Below are 23085 nucleotides of genomic sequence, written 5' to 3' on the forward strand. Positions count from 1 at the left end.
TAGACTGTTGTAAATCGATGTGAAGACGAAAGAAGTGTGAAACAATGCATATGAAGACGATTATTTGATTCAAACGATGAGCGAGTGAGCTACTAGAGCAAGCCACTATAGTGGCGCGTCGTCCAGAGAGATGACATCCGCGAAAGCCACTATAGTGGCGTGTCGTTCTGAAAGATGACATCCGCCGAAGCCACTATAGTGGCGCGTCGTGCCTAAAAGGTTAACGATGGATGCCTTCGGCATGTACCTCGCTCCGGTTTCCGAGAAAATTCCGTCGCGAACCGTCGATTAAATCGTTTTCTCGGGTACGCGCGCCGGAGACGTTTGACTGACCGAGTGCCGTTTCCGTTTCAGATCTTCGGTAGCAAGGCGGACCTGCAGCTCCACACGCAGATCCACATGCGCGAGGCGAAGCCGTACAAGTGCACCCAGTGCTCGAAGGCGTTCGCGAACTCCTCGTACCTGTCGCAGCACACCAGGATCCACCTGGGCATCAAGCCGTACCGCTGCGAGATTTGCCAGCGGAAGTTCACCCAACTGAGCCACCTACAGCAGCACATCCGCACGCACACCGGCGACAAACCGTACAAGTGCCGGCATCCAGGCTGCACGAAGGCGTTCAGCCAGCTGAGCAACCTACAGAGCCACTCCCGTTGCCACCAGACCGACAAGCCGTACAAGTGTAACTCCTGCTACAAGTGCTTCTCCGACGAGCCGAGTCTGCTCGAGCACATACCGAAGCACAAGGAATCGAAGCACCTGAAGACGCACATCTGCCAGTACTGCGGCAAGAGCTACACGCAGGAGACCTACCTGGCGAAGCACATGCAGAAGCACGCGGAGAGGACCGACAAGAGACCGCCGATCATCGGCACCGGTCTGAGGCCGTCGATCCACGCGATGGCGGCTCACCATCAGGACCACTATTGGCCGAAGGTCAGCCCGGACTCGGTGATCAGCGATCTGCACGAGCGGCTGCCCCATCACCACACCGACTACCACCAGAACCAGAACCCGGAGATGTTGTTGCCCGGGCACGGGCACCGGGCCGACTCGATCGAGAACGACTCCAGGCAACAGACACCGCAACCGGGCGCCAACCACCATCCGAACAGCAGCTCGGCGTTCACGCCGATCTCCTCGATCTCGATCAACTCGATCTCCTCCATGCAGCACCCGTTGAACCCGCTGAACCATCTGCACTACCCGGGCAGCCATCATCCGGCCTCGAGGCCGTACCTCTACGAGGCGTTCAACACGACGCAGAAGTCCTCGCCGGCGTCCTCGTCGTCCGGCGTCACGTCCGGCACGACCAGCAATCAGAACGCTACCTCGTTCCCGAACCAGCTGATCAGCCTACACCAGATCAGGAACTACGCCCATCAGCCGAACCTCGGCAACCTCGGGAACCTGGGCAACCTGGGCAACCTTAGCAACCTGAGCAACCTCAGCGCGACGATGGAGAGCCACGCTCTCCTCGGCGGGCTCAAGGAGAAACAGTAACTCCGGCTGGTCTTGGAGATTAGGAGCAACTGCTGTCTCTCTACCCGGTTTCTTCTTCTTCGTTCTGCCTGTCCTCCCGGCCCCTTCCGCCGCCCTTCCGTCGTCCTCGACGTATCGGGCTCTACTAATTCCACCGCGATCCTTTTCTCCGGCACGTCCTTCGATCTCCGCCGCGAGTCTTCTATGATCTCGTGGATCCTAAATTGCGCGCGTGTCGCGGGGGTGGCTGTTCACCTCGAGGCTCCTCGCCGCCTACAGTGTTTTTGTTTCTTTTTTCGGTTTTAGTCGCATCGGACGGTATTCAGGGTACCGTAAAGTGGTAGTCAACCGTTTGCGAGATGATCCCTTTTTTCTTTTATATTTTTAGGCTGCTTCCTTTGGTCGCGTGAAAGCGAATCATCGGAGATCGAAGACTCTCCGATCGACGTTTACCCGGCTCGATGGGCTATCCAGAAGGACAGAGAGAGGGGGGAGAGAGAAAGAGAGAGAGAGAGAGAGAGAGAGCGGATCAATCCGAGTCGAATGCAGATCGGCCGGACGACTTTTAATCGTTTTAATGCTACCGGGCATCCATGCATGAACGGCGAATATTAGAAAGGCTCGATCGCCACCTCGAATCGGCAGGATCGATCGAGCAGCCGAGAGCTTGGCCGCTGATTAACTTTCACGCTCCGAGTTAGTTAGAAAGTAGTACCCGGGAATGATTACCGGGTAACCACGTTTCCCGGTAATCTTCGAAACGAAGTCCCGCGGCGAATAGTCACCCCGGAGACGAGGATGATCCCGGCACCGGCCGTGAGAGAACCCTCCCTCTCCCCTAAGCTACCTTCCGAGGGCACGGCCCTCGTCCTTTCTCCTCTCCCGTCCTCGATCGCGTTCCTCTCGGCCGCGCTCCCCTTTCACACGCCCACCCCCAGCGACGATCTCCTTAGGTTAATTGTCGAGTCTTCTCCGACGCAGAGCCCACCTTCTCTGTTCGACGCTTAGCCGGCCCTTGCGATGATCGTACACAATCGTTTTCCTGTTTGTATTTTTTTAATCGTATTGTAAAGCCCAAGGAGAAAGAGGATCGAGCGGGAACCCGGAACCGCGGCCGCGGGGCTCGTCGACCGACTTTTGCTATCCTCGCCATGGTGTCCTCTTTTATGGACTACTGTCCTCGCCGATGATCGGTGCTACCACCCTCCCTGTCCTGGACCGTGTTCAAAACGGGTCCTAGGAGAATCGAGACTCCGCCGACTTGTGACTTCTTGGTATCGAGAGTCGTCGACTGGCGGCTAGAAGCGCTTTAGCTACCTGGTTGATACTTCTCGGAGGGATCTCCTGTTCAAACTGTTTATACATATGTTTGTATACAACGCTCTGTGCACAAGAACCCGTCTCTTTCTCCCCCGCCAGCTAGAATTGCCAACGATTTTATCAGTTTCTTCCGATCGATTTATTTAATCATGCGTCTTAGGGTAGAAGTTTTTGATCGTTTCAGTAACGATCGGTGCGCAGACGCGTCGAGGGACTTTCGATCGCCTAGATCTTCAAACGGTTACATCCACGCACAGTGATTAGTACTTAGTTCAAAGATCCATGGACCTCGATGGTCCATCTAATTTTCCAACTTTTGTCTCGACAACTTTTATCGATTTAAAAGTTCGCTTTCGTTTCTGTCGACTACTAATTGATCCACAATTCCAAAGCGGCACACGCGTTAGGTGCTTAATCCCTCATCGTTCCCTTTGTTTTCGCATTTGCCATTTTTCTGGCACCACCCTTTTCTCTCCCGCATTTCACGTTTCCTCCCTTTTGCCTGCTTTCCTCTCTATTCCTTCCCCCTTTTCATATATTGAGTATTCCGCGCGATTCGTGCACGTGTGCACGCGCGTAACTCCTTTTTAAAAGGTGCGTGCGACGCTTATTCTCCTGTTACTCTTTCTCCGGTTTTCCCTCTCTCCTTCTCACTCTTTTCCTTTTTCTCTCTCTCTCTCTCTCTCTCTCTTTCTTTCTCTTTCTCTCGCTGCGTCTCTCTCGGACTCATACACATACGCACACGTACACGGTCTCATGCTCTTCGTTAATTATCCCGTTGCGAGCGAAACGTCCACTCGACCCAGAAAGGTGTGCCTACTACCCCCTTCCGCCTTCGAGGGGGCGAGAGCCACCCCTTGGAAAATAGGTGTACTTCACGGCACGATTCCTCCTGGCTTTTGCTATTCCCTCTTACGAGCAGTGCTCCTGGGAAGCAGGAACGTGAAAAGAACGGAATTAACGCCGGCCCCATCGACTCCTCTCGTTCCGATTTCTTTTTTTTTCTCTCTCTCTCCTCCCCTTCCCCCGGTTTCGCTCGCAGACTACGCGAAGGCTGTCCCTCGCACGAACACGATCAGAGAGAGAGCCCAGGTATCCCGGTCTCCGGGTCGTCTCGTTTACATTTCCCGGGCGAACGTGGCACCGTTCGAAACAAATACGAAAATCTTCCAGGCTCCGGTGGCCTCTTCATCCGATCGGTGATCGACGCGCCGATCGATCCCGTCGAACGGCAGGCTGTAGTTTCGGTATCGCGTCTAATGGACCGCCGAGAGAAATTCACCCCGTTGCACCGTTGAACGTCGCGCGAGAGGCGCGCTCCGGACCGCGAGAGAACGACTCGTTCGCCGAATCGTTAGATCGAAGTTTAAGTTGACAAGGAAATTTGAGTTTGCAGCAAAATTTTGGAGAGCCAGTCGATCGGAGCCAGTCGACGAGTCTCGTGGTCGCGACTTCGAGTTCCCCGCCCCTCGCTGGATCGCCACTTTCCTTTAGGATCCTGTAATTTGGGAGCTCACTGGGCTACGGCGACACCCATGGCATAGGGGTAGATCCACGACGGATAAAAGAGAGAGAGTGAGAGAGAGAGAGAGAGAACTGCCAGAGACTGGAGAATATTGGTGTAAGAGGCCGCGAGGAGAACGCTGTTGCGTCGAGACGAGAGACGGAGTTGTTTGAGCGAAACGGAAACACGTCGACGCGTGCTGTGATTCTAGAGCAAGATGGCCGAATCGGAACCACCCCCTGACCTTTCGGTAACGCAATCTGGGGGGTTAGGAATATTCTGGGGTGCGCTGTGGTATATAATGGTTGGAACATGGCCGGCTGGTCGACGAGTCTCGAGCTCGCGGGTTCGTCCGGTCCTCTGCCCTCTTTTCCCTAGGATTCTACGACATATATGTAAATAAACGAATAAATAAATATTATATATTATTATTAATTGATTGATTAATTGATTGATCAATATTCGGTAGGTGCGTAAGCTAAACGAGAGGAAGGATAGAGACTCTCTACTGAAGATATTCTAAGTACCTTGTCTAACGAGTGGGAGAGAATGAATGAAAGAGAAGCAGCGAGAGAGAAAGAGAGAGCGAGAGAGAGAGTAATACCAAGTGTGCGTGAGAGAGCAAGAAGCAAGCAATCGTTGCCCAAAGTTAATTACGATAATTTCTTGTTTCGTAGGAGCGCGTTTCCGTTCCGAATTCGTGCCCCGGCATCGACCGACTTCGACGACCGAGCTTTTCAACGCTTTGCCTACCGGAAATCCATTCGTCGGGCACGCCAGCGATCGCGTTTCAACAATGTGAAAAATTGTTCGATTACCGGGACACATTTATCGAGAAAACAATCGCCGGTAGGTAACGCGTTGATCATTATATTCTGCCGTTGACTATTCTCGCGCGGTCTCGGTGTGCAATCGAGCACGATCGTCGGAGCCGATCGTCGGCGGCCGAGGGAAACGTAGAAAATTTCTCGAGGCGTGTAAAATGAGAGACGGGAGGAAGAGACACCGCGCGGACAGGGGGGAGGGAATAGAACACGTGTATACTGTAGATAATTTCTTGTTACGGCGTCGCACGTGTCCCGTCCCGAGTCTGCATTCTTCCCCTGGAAGTGTCCGCATTTTCCTTTCATTTGCAACCCTTTCGTTTTCACCGATTCTTCCGCGAGACACGCGCTTCTCCTTCGATTTCTAGTAATTTCTTCTTTACCCCTATCGACACGCTCTGTTTTGTTTGTTTTTTCAAGGAAGCATCCTAACGTTCCAAGAGAGACGAAGAACGAATGAGAGACAGACAGAGAGAGAGAAAGAGAGAGGGGAGGAATCTCTTGGAGCGCGACGCGTCGACGCCCCACCTGTGCTCAAGTTGTTTAAAAAAAAACTATTAGTTCGTTACTAGGACGATGAACGAATGGACCAACGTGTGTACGAGAGAATGAGAGATAATCGACGGGTGAACGGTCGGGAAGAATGTGTATGAGAGGAACCGAGAGAGAGAGAAAAAAAACGAAAGGGACAGAGAGACGAAATCGAGAATTCTGTGGCCGAAAAGGCGCACAGAGATCGCAGTTTCGGGCTCCCTTCGGCGATTTCCACGATTTTCTTCGAGAGGGGGCGCGATCGAGAAGCGGGAGACACGGGAAAATGAAAGTCACGCGGAAGATAATGGATTTCAATGGCGAGAGGGGAGGGGGGCAATTATCGACAAACGTTTCCTTTTTCTCTCGTTGATCTTTAATGAAATCGTTTCCGGTAGGAGAAAGGGGCGTGGGGTAATTTTACGGGGAGAGACGGGGACCAGCATAGAGTTTTGTTTCCAGAGGGGTTGTGTGGTGGGCGGTTACAGTGTCAGGTACCCCCGCGCTTTAATTGTGATCCTTTTTCTGTCTACCCTTTAGTTTCATTGATGATTATTTTATTAATAATATTATTATTATTATTATTAATTATTATTATTATTATTATTATTAATTATTATTAATTATTATTATTATTATTAATTATTATTATAATTATAATTTCGTTTAATAAACTATCACGTTACAAAGAAAAGCGTTCGAGTATGTGTGGAAGACGCCCGGGACAGCGTTGTCCCCTGTTCAAGATTTTCTTTTCCCCGACAGAAGACTCCTCCACCTTCTCCACCCACCCCGTAGTCATCCTCCTTCTCCTTCTTCGCCGGCGCGAGTCCTTTGTTCCATTGTTTTCTTCCGGTTCCGCGAGGAAAGAAAGAGGAAACGAGCATATTTGCATCGCGAAAGAATATTTTTGCTTTTGTCGATGGACCGATTGGCGACGCGGAAACGGAATTGTACTTACAATACGATTATTATAGCGGTGCTGAGCATTTCGGAGGGGGTCCTCTTTCCTTCTCCCCCCCCCCCTCCTACACACACACTTTTTTTATCGCGACCCTGTCCCCACAGCTTCTTGACTTGCTTGTTCCCGAGCAGATTTGCGGAAAGATGCCGTCCATTGTGCTTTCGGGGAGGAGGGGGGCAGAGCGGCGGATGGCGGAGAGAGAGAGGTGAAAGGATCGTTCTTCGATCGCAGATGTGTCAATTGTTAGCGATTAAATAGACGATAATCATCCCCGTTGCTTTGCAAACCGAGAGCTAGAAAGAAACAGAGAGACAGAGAGAACATTTCTTTTTTCGTCGATGTGCCAATTATTAGAAAAGACGATCGAAGATCGGCGTTCTCCCCGGGATATCTCCCGCGGATCCTTTCGCCGCTCGAGCGACGATCGGCGGAAATTCCTTCGAGCGGAAATCATTGCGTCGACGATGGAGATAAAAACGAGGGAAACGCGGTGTCAGAACGTCGCAATGTGCTCGAGGTCTGCCGATAGACAAAAGACAGGTCGATTCCGACGCCGCGCCGCTCTGTTACCAGTTTTCCTCCGCGGAGTACAGCTCTTGTCCGGGTTCGTAAATCACTCCGGAAGACCCCGGGCCCGGTTTTTCTCGGTCAACGATGGTTTCATTGCCACTGCTACTACGTGCGTCCCTGTATCCCTGAAAAAAATCTGTGTTCGCCCTTGCAATACAATGACTTCGCGCGCGCGCGATGCAACGTCGAGAGCAACGCGGGGAATCGCAACGCTCCGAAATGTTCGTTTTTTTTTAGTTTAAATTCCTCGAAACGATTGAGCAAATTTCGTCGCGTTGTCGTGCGAGCAAGATCCATTCGATCGGGAGAGGGTGCGAGAGACAGAGTGAGAGAGTAAGAGTGTGAGAAGAGGCCGGAGGGAGGAAAGAGCGTCTGTGTGCTTATGCGAATGCGAGCGGACAGGGAGCCGGCAAGCAAGCGAGGTTCGAACGCGACAGGAAGACTGAGAATGCGAGAAGCGAGAGAATCGTGTAGGCATGGTAATGAAAAAAAAAACAATATATTGATTATATTGCGTGGTACGAACAGAACTGTGATATTTTATTGTATAAATTTACGGTAACAAAAAGAAAGAGAGTGAGAGCGAGCTAAGGAGAACGAGAGAGAACGAAAGAGCGACAGAGCGAGCAAGAACGAGCGAGCGAGCGAGCGCGACAGAGAAAGAAAGAGAGAGAGGGAGAGTTAGAAACAAGAAAAGAAACGACGGAGAAATATGAAGAACAAATCTCTAAACGGATATACTTACGCAAAGGCGGGATAATACTGTATTTTACAAAGAAGTGCATCCTGAAGCCATTTAAACGCAATCGCGTACGAGTATCCCTTCGATGATTGAGTCGTTTTCGATTTCGGAGGGCACGGCGGGGGAGGGTGAACGAAGCGAAATTTCGAGCCGAAGGCGACGGAAGAGAAGACGGTCCTCCGTAACCGAGCCATTCTCAACCTGAAAAGGAATACTCGGCCGTTTTTCGGGCTGAACGCGAAGCCCTAGTGTCTAATCGTTTCCTGTTTGTAAAGTATATATATAGATATATAATATAGATATATTATATACGAATTAAATGTTTGATAAGAGAGAACGAGAGAGAGAGAAAGCGAGCGAGAGAGAGAGAGAGAGAGAGAGTGTGAAAACGACGAGAAACGGTGCGATTTAGCGTTGCGAGGAGAGGATAAGAGAGGTCCCGGAGATCGCGCGACGCACGATCCGAGCGATTTTAAGCAGCACACGAACACAAGCAGAGACACGCGGATTACACATAGTTAATAGCTAGAGAAGTAAGTAATTAACGCTACGTCTGTAAAGTTTCGAAGAGAATGTCCCAAATTCTTCGCACTACCGATCGTCCCCAGCCCTCATGAATAAAAGCGGAATCATCGTGTTTCCTAATCCGTGCGAAATGGAGAGAGCGAGAGCGAGAGTGAGAGAGAGAGAATCGTTTAATATAATGAAACAACTGTCTGTCAATTCGCGACGAGGTCTACTGTAAAACATTGATACTTACTCCGGGTCCGAGGGTCGCTGTAAAACACCCCGAAAAGCACGAGGCGCGAGCCAACGATTTCCTAGAATAAATTTTCTATAATACCGCTGACAGAGAGAGGATTTCCTTCGACGCCGACATCTCGCAACTTTCGTCAACGTTCCACGATACAAGCGTTCATTGAACAACCCCTCCCCAGGTCGAAGATATCTCGCTCTCGCGGTGTTTTGTAACGGCGGGGAACGAATACACTCCGTCTCTGGTGTACTTAGCAATAACTTTCAAAATTCAATGCCGAGAGATCGATGAAATAAAGATGCTCGTGAGAAGAACCTTGATCCCGTCGACGCAACGCGACGTTTACAGTGTTTTACAGTGGCGTATCTCGGACGAGAGAGCGAGAGAGAGAGAGAGAAAGCGAGAGAGAGAGAGAGAGAGAGAGCTTGCACTCTTCGGAAGCAATCGCCGCCAACAGAAAATCTCCCATTCCGATCGACGAGTTTCGGCCCTGCGTCTTTCGCTCGACTGTCGTCCCGAATACCGTCGTGTTTTTTCGAAAAGGAACGAATCGTGCCTCGAACCGGGTCACAAGAGAGAAATCGACAGCGAACGAGAACGTCCAGCCATGATAGTTAATCGCGCGCCCTGAACGTGATACACACACAGACACACACACACACATATGTACAACGAAAAGTCGTCGAGTTTAGAGGGAAGCGATCGCGGACAATGAACGAAACATTTTCTATTACGACGCGAGCACGACCACGGTACAAAATATTCAGCGGAGGCGCGAGTGAGAACCGAACAGCGTGGACATGTAGCGAGGGAAGAGAGGATGCTCGCCGCCCTCCGAGCGGATCGAAGATACCGCGAATGTCGAGATCCGCGCAGGAAGCCGAGAATTTCGAGAACGATGGGGAAAAACGCGAATCTTTTTGAAAATTCGCGTACGCTCGAACTTTCGGTCGGGGAACGCGTGAGGAAACTTCCATTGGTTTTCGATAGAAGAGCTGTGCTCGTCCAGGCTATAAGCATTCGCTTCGAAGAAGGCGCGTCCGATCTGAAATTAGCCTTCGCATCAATTTTTCAAACGGATCTGGACAGTTAAGTTGGGGACAGTCGCCTGGCTAGAGGAACTCGGATGGGACTGAAATCGTTCGGAAGTATCGAGTCGACGTTTCCTGCGCGAATTTCGCTCGGTTCTAGAGAAGTGCCGAGGGCGGAGGAAGAACGACGATCTCCGAGGTTGAGGGCGCCCGGCAACGGAAATAGAGAGGATCTCGTCGTTCTTGATCCCCGAGAGCGTCCCCGATCCCGGATAATAATATCAGAGAACGGAGCTCGTGTTGTATTTATAATCGATTTTCAAAAAAAAAACGTTTCTCGCGACCATTTCTTCTTGGTTGCCCGCGTGGCCCGCGAGGACAGGACACAACACAGACCTTGTAAAACACGTCCCGCCCCACATCGTCGACACACTAACTGTTCGTCCTTTTTAACAAATATAAACAGAACTTACGTCTTACTAATTCTGAACAGCGATCCGGAAAGCTACCGCAATCCGTCCGGTCCAGAGTTATTACATATTAAATACCGTAGAAACGAGGAATTAATCGAGCGCTCGAGAAGCGTGAACGGGATTGCCTTGGCATTCTGGGCTCGCCAAGTATTTTTGTCATTCCTCCTCGAGTTGTATTTCAGTTTGCAACTTTCGGAGAAGGCAATTTACTTTCCACGAGGTGTGGTGAAAACGATTTTATACTTTCCGTTTGACGAAGCTTAAATCCGTTAACCGGGTGATTCGATGTGTAAATATTTAATAATTGTAAATATCTAAAGAAAAGGAACATTAAACAAAAATGTCTAGTTAACTCGTCTCCTCCCCCGGGTAACCGGTTAAATTATTTCTGCTTCTCTCTATCCTTTTTATTATGCGAAACGATCGGATCGAACGAGCCGAAGCTGGCGCGTTGATTATTTCATATTTATTTATTTAAGAGAAGATAAACACGATTATCGTTTCACCGTGTACGGAATTCAAATTTTGTTTCCACGCAGATGGCGCTGACGTCTCGATTCTGCGGCAGTGACATCTGCGGAATTCGCCCGAACCCTGTGCGATTTGTAGCGCGATCGACACGTCGGAGCGAACCTAACCTAGCAAACTCTTACCGTAGTCGATGTAGTAGGAAATTGTGTTTTGTTCGCCGTTGGTATCTCGCGGAACAGCAGATCGATACGGTCGATATAGTAGAGCAGATGTCGACCGGGCGACGCATGCGCAAAACTTGAGATATGTCATAATCAGCTGATGCTGACCGGACATTGTAGTTGAAAAGATGGTGAACTTGCGGCTGAATACATCCGTCGTCAGGTAACTGTCAAAGAGGACAGCGCGGTACGTGCAGTGTTCGTTCACGGTGTCAACGATACTCGTCACTGATGTCCACATAAACGATTGGGGCACGTTATGGCATTCCTTGAGGTTCGTTTCACATGCTCTTCGATCGTTTCGCGTATTGTTCCTCACGAACCGACCATAACCTCGGTATCGACGCCCTTGCGCTGAGAATTGTTTGCTTTTCAGTGGAGACGCTTCAATTTCTTCGACCTCAAGAAAGAGGTCGACGAGGGAAAGATTGCGAGCGCTCTCGGGGTAAGTTCCTCTCAGCTCGAATCGAATCGAGTGTAGGATCGTTTTTCGTAGGTTAGGTTGTTCGAACATGTTGCACAGACTCGATAATGTTAAACAGGACGCTCAAGTCACCGCAGCTACTAGTGGAAATGGCAGCTTGGTCTTTGGAGACAACACGGGCAATGTGCACTTAGTTAATAGGACCTACGATGTTACCACCTTCCGGGCGTACGAGGTTATCGTAACCTTAGCGCAGCAAGTTCAACATTCCACTTTCTTGTTCACCATTGGTGTTAGTTGTGTTAGAAAGTTATTCGCTTCTCGCGAATGTACTTGTTGCTTTCATTAACAAAACATTCGTTTAGGAAGACGATGTTGGTTGTAATCCGACGATAAAGGTGTGGAACTTGTCTAAGCCAGATAAACAAGGCAATCCGTCGTGCGTTCGCATAAGCAGAGCTATACCCAGCAACAGAGGAGTTCCTGCAACCGCGCTGTATGTGCATACTAGTCTCACTTTAATGGCTATAGGGTTTGGAGATGGCTCCGTTATGCTTTACAGGTAATATAGACGGTTTAAAAAGCTTTTAATTTGGATTTCATTGAATTGTTCGCTTGTAGAGGTGATCTGACCAGGGAAAGGAAGAACAAGATAAAGGTGTTGAAAGGCACTGGTGTTTCTATTACTGGTCTTGCGATAAGAGCCATGAGCAAACAAACTCACCTATTTGTTGCTACAACGAACAGTGTCTTTTTGTACAATGTTACCGTAAAAGATAAAGAATTTAAGTCTCCCCTGGACAGTATGGGTTGTTCCAACAAATGCAGTGTCCTTGCGGAATCGATGCAAGACAGTCACTTCATGATCGGTCGTAATGAGGTAATAAATTTATCAAAATTTAATTGGAGTAGACTGTAGACATTTCTGTAATACGTGTCTTTTATATTAGGCAATATATTGTTATACGCCCGATGGTAGAGGTCCCTGCTACGCGGTAGAAGGTCAGAAAATAATGCTAGAGTGGTTTAGAAGCTACTTAGTAATAATATCTAAAGAATCTGCTAATGTTCCAAGAAGGACCACCACCATTTCTGCAAAACCAAGGCAAGAAGTTTACGCGTATTGAAGTCGACCGTTTAATAAAGATATATTATTAAACTCTTGTGTTTACAGTACCATAGAACCGATACCTCAAGGCGCAGATAAACATATGATCACGTTACTAGATATACAAAACAAATTCATTGTTTTCTATGCGCCGATGCTCTCTGTGCAAGCAGTGTTATCAGAATGGGGCGGATTTTTTATACTCAGTGGTGATAGCAAGCTGTATCACTTAGAGGAAAAAGATTTGCAGTCTAAATTAGCCTTACTCTTTAAAAAGAATTTATACGATGTATCTATAAGGTAATTAATATAATTATTGAATTCATATCGTTCAATGCGATCTTTTAATCTCGCGTGATTTTTAGGATAGCCAACAATCAACAGTATGATGCAGAAAGTCTTGTGGACATATTCCGGCAATACGGGGACCATTTGTATTCGAAAGGAGATCACAACGGTGCAATAGAACAATACATAAAAACCATTGGAAAATTGGAGCCTTCCTATGTAATCAGAAAATTCCTAGATTCTCAGCACATAGATAATTTGACAACTTATTTGCAAGCTCTGCATAAAAACGGTCAAGGGACGGAGGATCATACAACGCTACTATTAAACTGTTACACGAAGCTGAATCAAACGGATAAACTGAAAGAATTTATTATGGTAATCAGCTCATGATTCCATTTGATTATTTCTCATCTATATTTGCAATTTCAGACGAAAGATAGGGAAGTCGATTTCGATGTAGAAGTTGCAATAAAAGTCTGCCGTCAAGCGTCTCCGGAAGACGCTTTGCTCCTCGCCCGGAAGCATGGCCAACACGAATGGTATCTTCGCATTCAAATAGAGGACAAACACGAGTACAAGAAGGCTTTGGAATATATGGAAACTTTGGAATTCGAAGAAGTATGTCCATATATTTATCAAAGGTGTTGCAAGCAACTAATCTCGTTTGCTCTTTTAGGCAGAATCTAACATGAAGAAGTACGGCAATGTTCTAATGGAAAACGTTCCAAACGAATCCACGCAATTTCTGAAATCCTTATGCACCAATTATAGACCTTCCAACAAACCCCTCGTGGATCAGGTAAATTAGTAGATTAAAAAATGAGCGTATATGTAACGGTAAAGTTACTGTGTTTCAATCAGGAAGCTTTAGATGGCACCGTGGAACAGGATATTGATAAAGCTAATCCCGAGGATTTCATTCACCTATTCCTCAACAATTCTGAACGTCTTGTAGAATTCCTAGAACACTTAGTGAAAACAAACACCAAGTTAGTACATATTTTAGATTGAAGAAGCGAGTAACAATCTTGCATAATAATTAACACCTGTTATTCCAGATGGAGTACTTTGGTGTACAACACGCTAGTAGAACACTACCTGCATGTGTGGTCAGCTTTAGAGAATGACGTGTCGAAAGTACAATACGAGCAGAAGATAGTAAGTCTTCTGCAGAGTTCAGAGGCCTGTTACGATAAAGATCAGATTCTGATCTTGTGCCATCAATACAATTTTAGACGTGGACTGCTTTTTCTTTACGAAGAAAGTAAATTGTATGTTGAAGTATAAATCTGAAATAACGTATTTGAAAACTTCCTTTTATAATGTCTGTTAATTTTAGATACCAGGAAATGCTGCGATTTCATTTGCGAGAGGGTGATAGCGAGCAAGTGCTAGCAATTTGCAAACGATTCGGCCATCAGGATCCAAATTTGTGGGTTCAAGCTCTGTGGAGCGTGGCCAGGAATAAGGAAGCTCCGACGAAATTGCTTGCAGACATTTTAACTTATATCGGTACAGTTGCAGAACATTGTTAATTCTATTTCTTTTGCATTACATATCTATTTTAAATGGCCTATTTTTAGCGCAAGAAAGACTTTTATCGCCTCTAATGGTCGTCGATGCGATTTCAACTTCGCTTTCCTGCACTTTGGGAGATGTAAAGACTTATTTGAATAGTGTACTGCGAACAGAGCAAGAACAGACGCAAACAGACATTGAGCTGACTGAGAAGTATCGAATGGACACCCAAAAGATAAGAGAACAAATAGAGTCGATTAAAAATAACACGATCATTTTTCAAGGATCGCGTTGCAGTGCGTGTCATCATCAATTAGAGTTACCTTCAGTACATTTTATGTGTCAACACTCGTATCATCAACAGTAAGTTTACATTTATGCTAGTCACGGACATAATCTAAGAATTATTCTATTATTGTCTTCGCTGTTTCAGCTGTTTCCAAAGTTTCTCGGAGAACGAGAATGAGTGTCCAGCTTGTTTACCGAAAAATAAAAAATTATTGGACATCATTAAAGCGCAGGAACAGTCCAAGGATCTTCACGAGATTTTTCACAGTTTGCTTGACCGGGCTGAGGATCCGTTTTCGTTGGTTGCCGACTACTTTGGCCGTGGGGTGTTCAAAAAGTTAACGGTAATCACTGACACGGATAAATTGTTGCCGACAACAGCTACTAAATTCGAAGAACCAAAGCTGAATTATGGGCCAGGGGCAGAAGCGAGGATCAGGTTGACGGAAGGAAAGAATTCCACCCTGGGTAACGATCAATTTTTTTTTTGTAATCATGTTATTGGTTTGCCTACGAATTAATGTTTATTCTGTCAAATATTTAGGAAAAACGGAACCTCCACGTGAGAATTTCCCAGTAGTGGATGATCGTTTACGATCGTTTCCGAAGTCAGAGATCTATTCTTCATCACTGGAAGCAAATATTTCTGGTACCGGAAGTGACGTATCCACTCCCCGTGGAAATTCGAGGAAAGCTTCGCCAGTGCCCATAAAATATTTAACTATATTGAACAATACTCCACCAAAGTCGTCGCCAGTGCAAAAATCCTTCGTGCCGCCGAAAACACCCGTTTCGACTAACCCATTTGATACGGAATACGACGAGTCAAAGAACCCGTTCGCGGGGGATGAGGATGATGATGAGGACATCAACAACGACGACGACAAAGACTATAACAAAAATTTGAATCCATTCACTAGATAAACTGCATTTCTCTCCTTTGGTGACGATTGGTCTCACGAGTTCTCAATATGTCAACGATATTTCGTAGACCAAGAACTGTTGGGGCTTGTAACAAAAGACACGACGAATATTAATCACACTGTCTAACAGCTATTTTGCATTTTTAAGTCTAATTTAAATGAAAAAGTAATATTTTCATTATTTTTTGCTTCAATGGTAAAACTTATATCGAAACCCTACAAAAGGAATGAAATCTTGTTGGACAGTGTTATTATACTCAATGTAAATTGATTCGATAGGTTCACTTTAATTCCATACAGTTTTTCCTCGACAGGAGAAAACTTTGTGTCAATAGGCTGTGGAAGTCTCGAATCCCATCCTAGTTATGACTAGAGTTATTTCTCTCAAGGATTGAACCCCCTAACTTTTTTGTCTGGATATATTATATATTTTATATTATTTTTCATCAGATACATCATACGATACCTGTATCTTTTGGTGCTTCACGTGATTTATGAAACGTGTATACTGTGTGTTGATCGGTAAGAAATTCATATAAAACATTAATTGTACATTAAATGATTTATTGTATATATTGCCTTACGTCATATTTTAAAATTCTATCTCTACATATATTCACAAAACGTGTCCTTAAAGTAATTTGTCCATTCTTGATTAGTATAAAAGATATGTCACATTTTATGAAAGAATACATCTTCCAAAGTAAGTTTTTTCCAAATATCAATTAATAAATAAATTATATATAAAAAGGGATTACTACATTATAAGTGATCCAAGCTGTGCTTCCATTCGAATATTTTGTCATTTATTCTAAAAGCACTCCAACTGTCTACTGCTTCTGGACCTATTGGTTTAATAGAGACAGGAGTACAGTACTCTTCGGTGGGTTCTGGCAAGAAGAAATCGGAAAGTATCGGTACAACGTCTCGTTGACGAGGCTCTGGATCTTTACTACGTGTTAGTCTACTTGGTAGTTGTTTTTCATCTACAGACAAATTCACCAAGTTTTTGTAAATGGCTTCATCCAGAGGGAAGTCCAAGGCACTAGAAATCTGTAAAAGAAAAGAAGATATTTCCTGACACTGTATTGTAAAAACTATTCTCTTCGTACCTTCCCATTTATTAAATTTTTATAAATAGGGGGCAAATGCTCCAAGTCAACTACAACTTTCTGTTTCTTTGTTTCATTCAATTTATTAATTGTACACATGACAGAATTGTATTCTGGTCTTGCCAGCTTTTCACCAGAAGTACATGGTTTTATGTGAGCTATGTCCTTAATCTTCGCGATCCTCAGAATGTCTTGATTTTTACGTGGTACTCCTGGACCAACATAAGGTTTTATTTTGGGACCAACTATGTCCCGCACCATAGTTTTCTTCACTGGGAAAGCTTTAATTTTTGATGCAGTTGTATTGTACTTATAACATGGCATAACATTCACAACAGGCTTTACTTTATCAGAGGTCAGTGAGACTCTGGATGGCTTAGCTGAATTTACTTTTTTATTACCATTACTTGGGCAGGGTTTAATTTTGCATTGTGCTACTTTTATGTGTGAACTATTTTTAACGGTATTGTTGGTACCCTTTTTAGTAAAGAGTGCATTATTTTCCTTGCCTTTCTTATCTGTAGTATAGTCCATTTTTTTAATATCAGTCTTAACTGAGTTCTGCGATTTCAATATTTTGTTTGATTCTTTTTCTTGCAAAGTAGCCAGTGATGTATTGGTCTTTTTGAGTTTGTCATTCTCTTCAAAGCATACTTTAGTATTCACAGAATTATCTGCATCATTTAAAGGTCTCTGATTTTCAGTTTTACCAGAGGTATGAGCGCAAAAAGGAATCTCATCATCGCATCCTAAAAATTCAGTCTTTTGGGTACAGTTTACAGACTTTGTTTCTTTAGTATCAAGATCATTGAATGCTTGATTCGATTTTAATACAATGACAGGCTTATCTAAAGTTACTATATTTCTAATTTTTGGCTTATTCAAGCGATTAGAATTGCTTCCATCCACTGAATTTTTTAATTCTTTTGATTTATCAACGTCGGTTTGACAAAACCTAACTTTCGGTCTCACAAAACATTTGGTATTCGCAGACATTATAGAAGAAAATATGTCTAATCAATCAAATTTAGAAGTAACTTGTCGCGAATTTAGCTGACAATTCAATCAAAGACAATTCAAGAATTTAGTTTGACAATTCAAAAAATTTGACAACATAACCTCCAAAGATTTATCGCGGTCGCAAGTTGTCAAACAATCACAGAAATTTTTTTGTTATGGTTGTAATATATTAACCTCATAATACCATATGTGTGATTCACGAAAATACACAAAACTTTGAATCTTTTCTGACTCCTTTGTTTCATAAGCTTTGATTAGTCACTCAGAAGACGATCGCATTTACCGCGTGTTTCAGTTGGTTTCAGTCGTACTGTAATTATTTCAGTATTGTAATTAGCGCTGTTTAGCAACGATTAGTGGTGTTTATGACGGAAAATGCATCATACAAGATCATGGAGCCATTCGTAGTAATTTTATTTATTAATTAATAGTATTTTTTTCTTTTCTTAATAACCACTACTTTCAAAAGGTTATAGTAATCGGAATTCCAAAATTACAGCAATTTCCATATATTTTACAGAATCCTCAAAACTTTCCCGTGGAACACTTAAAGTTAGTGATTAAAACTTCTGGAGTTGTTGAGTACATTGATGCCTTGGTACGTTTGTTTATAGAAAAAACAATATGTTTCCAAAGACGTCAACTATAGTTACATAGTTACATCATGAACAGATTTTATGTTTATTAATTTGTCATAAGTTTTGATATTTGATTGTTCTTCTATTATTTAGAAAATGTTTGCATTAACAAGATATTTTATCAACTTTGTTTAGAGTGATAAGTGGGCAGATGATCGCTATTTCTTGCATTATGAAGCTCCTAATATTTATGACGAAGATGGATCAGAGATTATTGGGGCAAAGGAACATTGGATGCAGGTTATTAATTATATGATCAACGATTTTAAATGGTTAATTAGTCTTCCATATTTTAGGTGAGTACATAATTATAAATGTTCAATAATTCCCCTAGTGTAGTGTTGAATGGTCCCACATTGTAATAGAAGAATTCCTGAGTTATTTATTGAAATTATTGTTTATTTAGATTCTGGTCAAACATTATATACAATACAACAATAATGGATGCATTGGTATCTTTGCTACAAGAAGCGCCGCCATTTTACGCTTTAGAAAATTTTCCAAACTGTCCAGAAATGTTACAATTACTAGAAACAATCCGGTACTATGTACTTGTTGTTTTCACACGTCTTATTACGAACAAGGAAAGCTCCATGGAGTACATGCAACCTTCATTTTTTGGGAATTTACTCTATGAAAAGTACATATTTACAGTACCCATTATATTTGATCTCTGTCAACTTTATGGCAGGGAAAATCCAAAAGTAATAAAAAGGCTCTTACAATGTTTATTTGACTTAGAACCAGAATACAATAATGATTTTAAAAAAGCTGTTCCTTGTCTGATAGAGGTAAGGTGCAAATATATTCGGGGTACCTATTGTTTTTATAAATAGAATTGACTACGAACATTTTTATTTTAGGCTCTTCAAAATGTTGAGACGAAGTTCGATAATTCAATAGTACATAATGGAGCACGTTCATTGACCCAGCAGGATGCTGGTTACAAACATCTGACATTATTTAATTTAGAGGATTTGATATTGTATGTATTAGATATATCATCAACGATTACTGTATTTTTAAATAATTATCCTCCTGCAGTGAGTCTATTTCACAATGAGGATTTTATAAAAAAGTAGGTATATAAATTAATGATCTATCTTGCTTCTGTCAATATTTAATGTGCTTTTTTTTTTTAAATAGAATCGTTTCAATATATGAAAACACAATACCTAAGATGTATAAGAACTTAGATAAGTTAGGATATAATGATGAAAATATGCCGAAGTACATAGAACTGAAACATCGATTGGATGTAATTAGGGTTGAAATCATAAACCTTTTTAGAATTATCTTATTCAAACCAATAGAAAATGTAGTATACGATTCGTAAGTATATAGACATATCAACTATGTATATTGAAGCTAATTATAATCAGTTGTGTATTAAAAATTCGAAGAAATATAATTATGAAATTATACTTAGAAATACTACATCAGAGGCAGATATAAAGAAGCTTGTAGAAGAATATTTTGCTTTTTTAATGTACGCCGTTCCTGAGAGAGAATTCATTACAGATTATGATCAATTTCATCCAGTTAGACAAGACCTGGATATACTGACCAATATCTACCCTGAACTGTATCCTTTGATTTTAATTCACATAAATTAAAGTATTATTGTTATCATATTAATACTTAACAAATATTTAGTGATATGATACAACTTAGTTACATATTGAACCTGATAAAAACGCCTGAAAAATCTAATGTTCCACCAATTCCTTTGCTTAATCATATAAATGTAAGTAGAAATGTTAGAAAAAATATTTCACGTTTCTTGATAATGTTTGTCTTTACAGGAACCTGTGGCAGGACCTAGCGGTGTTCAGAGTCAGCCACCGGTACGCGCACATATGGAACATGTTACCAATACGAATGTTACCAATACTTCAAATAAATCCAAACATCGATACAATAAAGCATGCATGTCATCCCTAGTTTCTGCAGTAAAAGATGTTCTGAATGATCTAAAGGAAGATTTCATTAAGGTAACAACTACGACATAATAAAGATGAAACAATTCAGAGTAAAGGAACGTATATAAAACACTGTTGTTGCAGTTATGTTTGGAACATTACAATTACAAAACTGAGTCCGTAATAAACGCTATATTGGAAGACAATTTACCAACCAAATTAAAATGCTTGATGTCTGAGATAAAGGAAATACCAGCCGAGTATATGGTAATTGTGTAGTGTATGGTGAATACAAAATTATTGTATATTTCTCGTATAATAATTGTATAATTCTTTTTAGAACGTCGCAGTCGACGAAGATACAGTTCCTAGTTTCGAAGCTCTCAATTTCTCCGATGACGACGACAACATTAACAGATATGATAATGTTCATATTAAAACGCGTGAAGACATTCCTGTGTCTAAGGATTACATCTTAAGAAAGTGAGTAATACAAAAATAGAACGACAAAAATTATAATATCAAATTGTTATTTATTTGCATGTAACAACTTCGTAAAATAACATTGATAAAAACCGAACTATCATTTAGTATGAAACAAATATTGTTACAGTTACAGCAACATCTCGGATGATTACACCTACGAAGATGAGTTCGACGATACGTACGATAATCGCGATGTACGAGGCATAGAGAATGACTCTGAACTTGATGCCAGACGTTATACTACACCCAGAGTTCGTATTATTAACTGATAACTTAAGTACAGTCGACCCTCCTTTAATAGGGTTAATTCGTACCGTGTTGTGTTGAGTAGTATTCACGATTACTATACGCGCAAGGTGTACGTCCTGTTTATTTTAACAAAAACTGTGACGCGCGATAACATTTCTTCTACCAATATGTGCTATGCCAGAAAAAAATCGTGTTATAAGAATACTGTATTACAAAAGGGTTGTCGCAATTTTTATACCATATTATACCGATACCGTGTTTCTAAAGTACCGTGTTAAGGAGGATTGACTGTATATTCAGAGACGCGTTAAAAATATTTCATAAAATTGTAGGTGCTCCAAGGAAAACAAAAAATTGAAACTGTCGATGAATCAGATGATGATAATGATGACAGAGAGGCTGAACAAAATGATAAAGATCATTTTATACAGAATCCGGCTGAGTTACGCGCTAAAGCTGAACAACGACGGCAAGCCATGCGAGGTGGAAGAGGTGCATCCAATGTAATTGGTAAGATATATTAATATGCTAGAACCTTTTATGGGGATCATCCTTTTCCCGAAAAAATTATACTTATTTATGTCCTTTCTATTGAGCAGGTAAACCGAAAGGTCACGGGCAAGAGAAGGACGTCTTGCGCAATAGACAACAAAAGAACACCCATAAGTCAACAGGTGCTAATCACAACCGTCGTTCGGGCGCCCAATGGAAAAGAAATCAAGGAATGGTTCCATCTTAAGTGTACCTAACTTTTACAATATCAGTGTAAATACTGCGATGTGATAAATACATTCGTACCTAGGCCACAAGACCACGATATCCAGTTCCTTCCAGTAGCTAGTATTTAGTTTCATTGTGTTTTTACCACTTGTAAGCGATTAATCTTTACGAATTTTTCACAATAGTAAGTGCTCTTATTCTGTTCATTTGAATAGCGATCAATTGCTGGTATTCCTCCTCGGGTATCATGGCACTGGATGGCGATCCCGAAGCGTTAGGAACTGGCATTAGTTGCGTGAATAGTTTGGTCGTGCTTCCGTAATAGTCCAATTGTATCATGATCAAAGCGTGTACGCTAGGTTTAATGTATTCTAATCTCTTGTCTAAAAATGAAGGCAACTCAATGAGTAGTTGAGCATGGACAATTTTCAACTCCTTTGCGGCTATCTCTTCTGCCCTTCGTTCTCTCTCTAACTTCGCGATGTGACTAGCAGTTCTGTCTTTCTTTTCCTGCAATTTCTTTACTCGATTGTACAAGTATTTCCAATTGTTTACTAACTCTTCCCGCTTGGCTATTGCAGCAGCTATTAGAGCAAATTCGTCCCGCAATTTCTTCAAAGGCTCTATGAATGTTTTCTGACAGAGAACTGCCAAGTCTTGTACAGTTTTCCCTACCTGTTAAAACAGTAAAAGTCTTATCTTTGTTACATGGACTAGAGACATACCATGTTGATCTACCTGTGTTGTAACAGAATGATAGTCTTCTAAGACTCTTCTAAACTCATCGCTGAGATGACCCAAGCCACAAGTTGTTAGATTCAACGTTAGCCTTTGATCTGCTCGGTCCAAATTTACAACTGCTTCTACATATTTCTTCATTTCTTTTGTCAGCTTCCTGATAGTATCCTCAACACTGTGAAAAAATAAGGGCCATGCAGGCGACAAATTTTCTTTCTTATAGAAAATGTTACATTTCATTTACTGAAAAACTCATACAGATACATAGGTATATGTATAACGTAGAGATATTAATACATACTAAATGAGTCTTTGAACAGCAACATCGAGGTCCCTGTCTTCGGTATGCGATAATAAAGGCTGTGCTGGAGTAGGTCTCTGTGTTAAATGATTCCTCTTCAAAGGATTCCTGTGTGTATTATCATAATGTTTATACAAATAACTGTGCTAACCTCTTTGACTTAATATGTTGTCATGTAATAATTTCTACTTACCACGTCATATTCTGCGTGTATTTACAAAAAGTTACATACTACTGTATCTTCTAGATCTCCTTAATGTACGAAAATAAATTATCGAGATTGCTAGTAAACCTGTTGCACACCGCGAATTATGTACGTAGTATCTTATCACCACTACCATCGGTTTAATAAAACTCGTGACAAGATGATTCGTATGTACTTCCAAAGATTGTTTTCATTATTTCAACACTTTTCCCGTTATATAGCTCACGTGGATTTTAAACATTATATTGTATA

General features: G+C 42.8%; 5 protein-coding genes across 8 annotated transcripts in view; 3 read left to right on the forward strand and 2 right to left on the reverse strand.

Moving 5' to 3' along the window:
* Window positions 1-10550, forward strand: part of LOC117222890 (zinc finger protein rotund) — a 353257-nt gene extending 342707 nt beyond the window's left edge. The window contains exons 6-7 of one of the 4 annotated variants that reach the window (XR_004490780.2): window positions 355-5155; window positions 5551-10550. Coding sequence is in view for 1 of the 4 variants with exons in the window: in XM_033474911.2 (XP_033330802.1) it covers window positions 355-1503 (1149 nt within the window). In the remaining 3 variants the exon portion in view is untranslated. Of the gene's footprint in view, window positions 1-354 lie in introns of all 4 variants that reach the window. The other 3 variants (XR_013034578.1, XR_013034579.1, XM_033474911.2) reach the window with 3 other exon arrangements.
* A 448-nt stretch (window positions 10551-10998) lies between these two features.
* On the forward strand, window positions 10999-16015 carry Vps11 (vacuolar protein sorting 11). The gene is made up of 16 exons (XM_033474919.2): window positions 10999-11164; window positions 11267-11335; window positions 11433-11606; window positions 11680-11876; window positions 11936-12194; window positions 12265-12419; window positions 12489-12722; window positions 12788-13088; window positions 13143-13331; window positions 13390-13512; window positions 13575-13702; window positions 13772-13984; window positions 14053-14225; window positions 14297-14594; window positions 14665-14987; window positions 15064-16015. The coding sequence occupies exons 1-16, from the start codon at window positions 11150-11152 to the stop codon at window positions 15441-15443; spliced, it is 3231 nt and encodes a 1076-aa protein (XP_033330810.1). The 5' UTR covers window positions 10999-11149; the 3' UTR covers window positions 15444-16015.
* On the reverse strand, window positions 15990-17550 carry LOC117222898 (uncharacterized). Its single transcript, XM_033474922.2, has 2 exons — window positions 16555-17550; window positions 15990-16495 (listed from the first exon to the last, which is right to left on the reverse strand). The coding sequence occupies exons 1-2, from the start codon at window positions 17548-17550 to the stop codon at window positions 16205-16207; spliced, it is 1287 nt and encodes a 428-aa protein (XP_033330813.2). The 3' UTR covers window positions 15990-16204.
* Window positions 17551-17839: 289 nt separating this feature from the next.
* Window positions 17840-21678, forward strand: LOC117222897 (activating signal cointegrator 1 complex subunit 2). The gene is made up of 14 exons (XM_033474920.2): window positions 17840-17981; window positions 18095-18172; window positions 18348-18508; window positions 18619-19003; window positions 19076-19290; window positions 19359-19544; window positions 19642-19797; window positions 19869-19959; window positions 20018-20206; window positions 20279-20401; window positions 20475-20617; window positions 20748-20871; window positions 21202-21379; window positions 21469-21678. The coding sequence occupies exons 1-14, from the start codon at window positions 17940-17942 to the stop codon at window positions 21606-21608; spliced, it is 2211 nt and encodes a 736-aa protein (XP_033330811.2). The 5' UTR covers window positions 17840-17939; the 3' UTR covers window positions 21609-21678.
* On the reverse strand, window positions 20648-23082 carry LOC117222899 (bridging integrator 3). Its single transcript, XM_033474923.2, has 4 exons — window positions 22822-23082; window positions 22629-22736; window positions 22328-22502; window positions 20648-22264 (listed from the first exon to the last, which is right to left on the reverse strand). The coding sequence occupies exons 1-4, from the start codon at window positions 22827-22829 to the stop codon at window positions 21755-21757; spliced, it is 801 nt and encodes a 266-aa protein (XP_033330814.1). The 5' UTR covers window positions 22830-23082; the 3' UTR covers window positions 20648-21754.
* Window positions 23083-23085: the final 3 nt, after the last annotated feature.

Source organism: Megalopta genalis, chromosome 12 (genome assembly GCF_051020955.1).
Source record: "Megalopta genalis isolate 19385.01 chromosome 12, iyMegGena1_principal, whole genome shotgun sequence".
NCBI classification, from domain to species: Eukaryota; Metazoa; Arthropoda; class Insecta; order Hymenoptera; family Halictidae; genus Megalopta; species Megalopta genalis.

Coding starts and splice junctions, on each gene's coding strand:
- Vps11 (XM_033474919.2), top strand. Junction 11,336..11,432: donor AGATTGCGAGCGCTCTCGGG/GTAAGTTCCTCT, acceptor AATGTTAAACAG/GACGCTCAAGTCACCGCAGC. Junction 14,988..15,063: donor AGGAAAGAATTCCACCCTGG/GTAACGATCAAT, acceptor TCAAATATTTAG/GAAAAACGGAACCTCCACGT.
- LOC117222898 (XM_033474922.2), bottom strand. CDS start 17,550: ATGTCTGCGAATACCAAATGTTTTGTGAGACCGAAAGTTAGGTTTTGT. Junction 16,496..16,554: donor AAAATTTAATAAATGGGAAG/GTACGAAGAGAA, acceptor TTTCTTTTACAG/ATTTCTAGTGCCTTGGACTT.
- LOC117222897 (XM_033474920.2), top strand. CDS start 17,940: ATGACGGAAAATGCATCATACAAGATCATGGAGCCATTCGTA. Junction 17,982..18,094: donor AGATCATGGAGCCATTCGTA/GTAATTTTATTT, acceptor TATATTTTACAG/AATCCTCAAAACTTTCCCGT. Junction 18,509..18,618: donor ATTAGTCTTCCATATTTTAG/GTGAGTACATAA, acceptor TTGTTTATTTAG/ATTCTGGTCAAACATTATAT.
- LOC117222899 (XM_033474923.2), bottom strand. Junction 22,503..22,628: donor GCTGTTCAAAGACTCATTTA/GTATGTATTAAT, acceptor ATTTTTTCACAG/TGTTGAGGATACTATCAGGA. Junction 22,265..22,327: donor ATCATTCTGTTACAACACAG/GTAGATCAACAT, acceptor CTGTTTTAACAG/GTAGGGAAAACTGTACAAGA.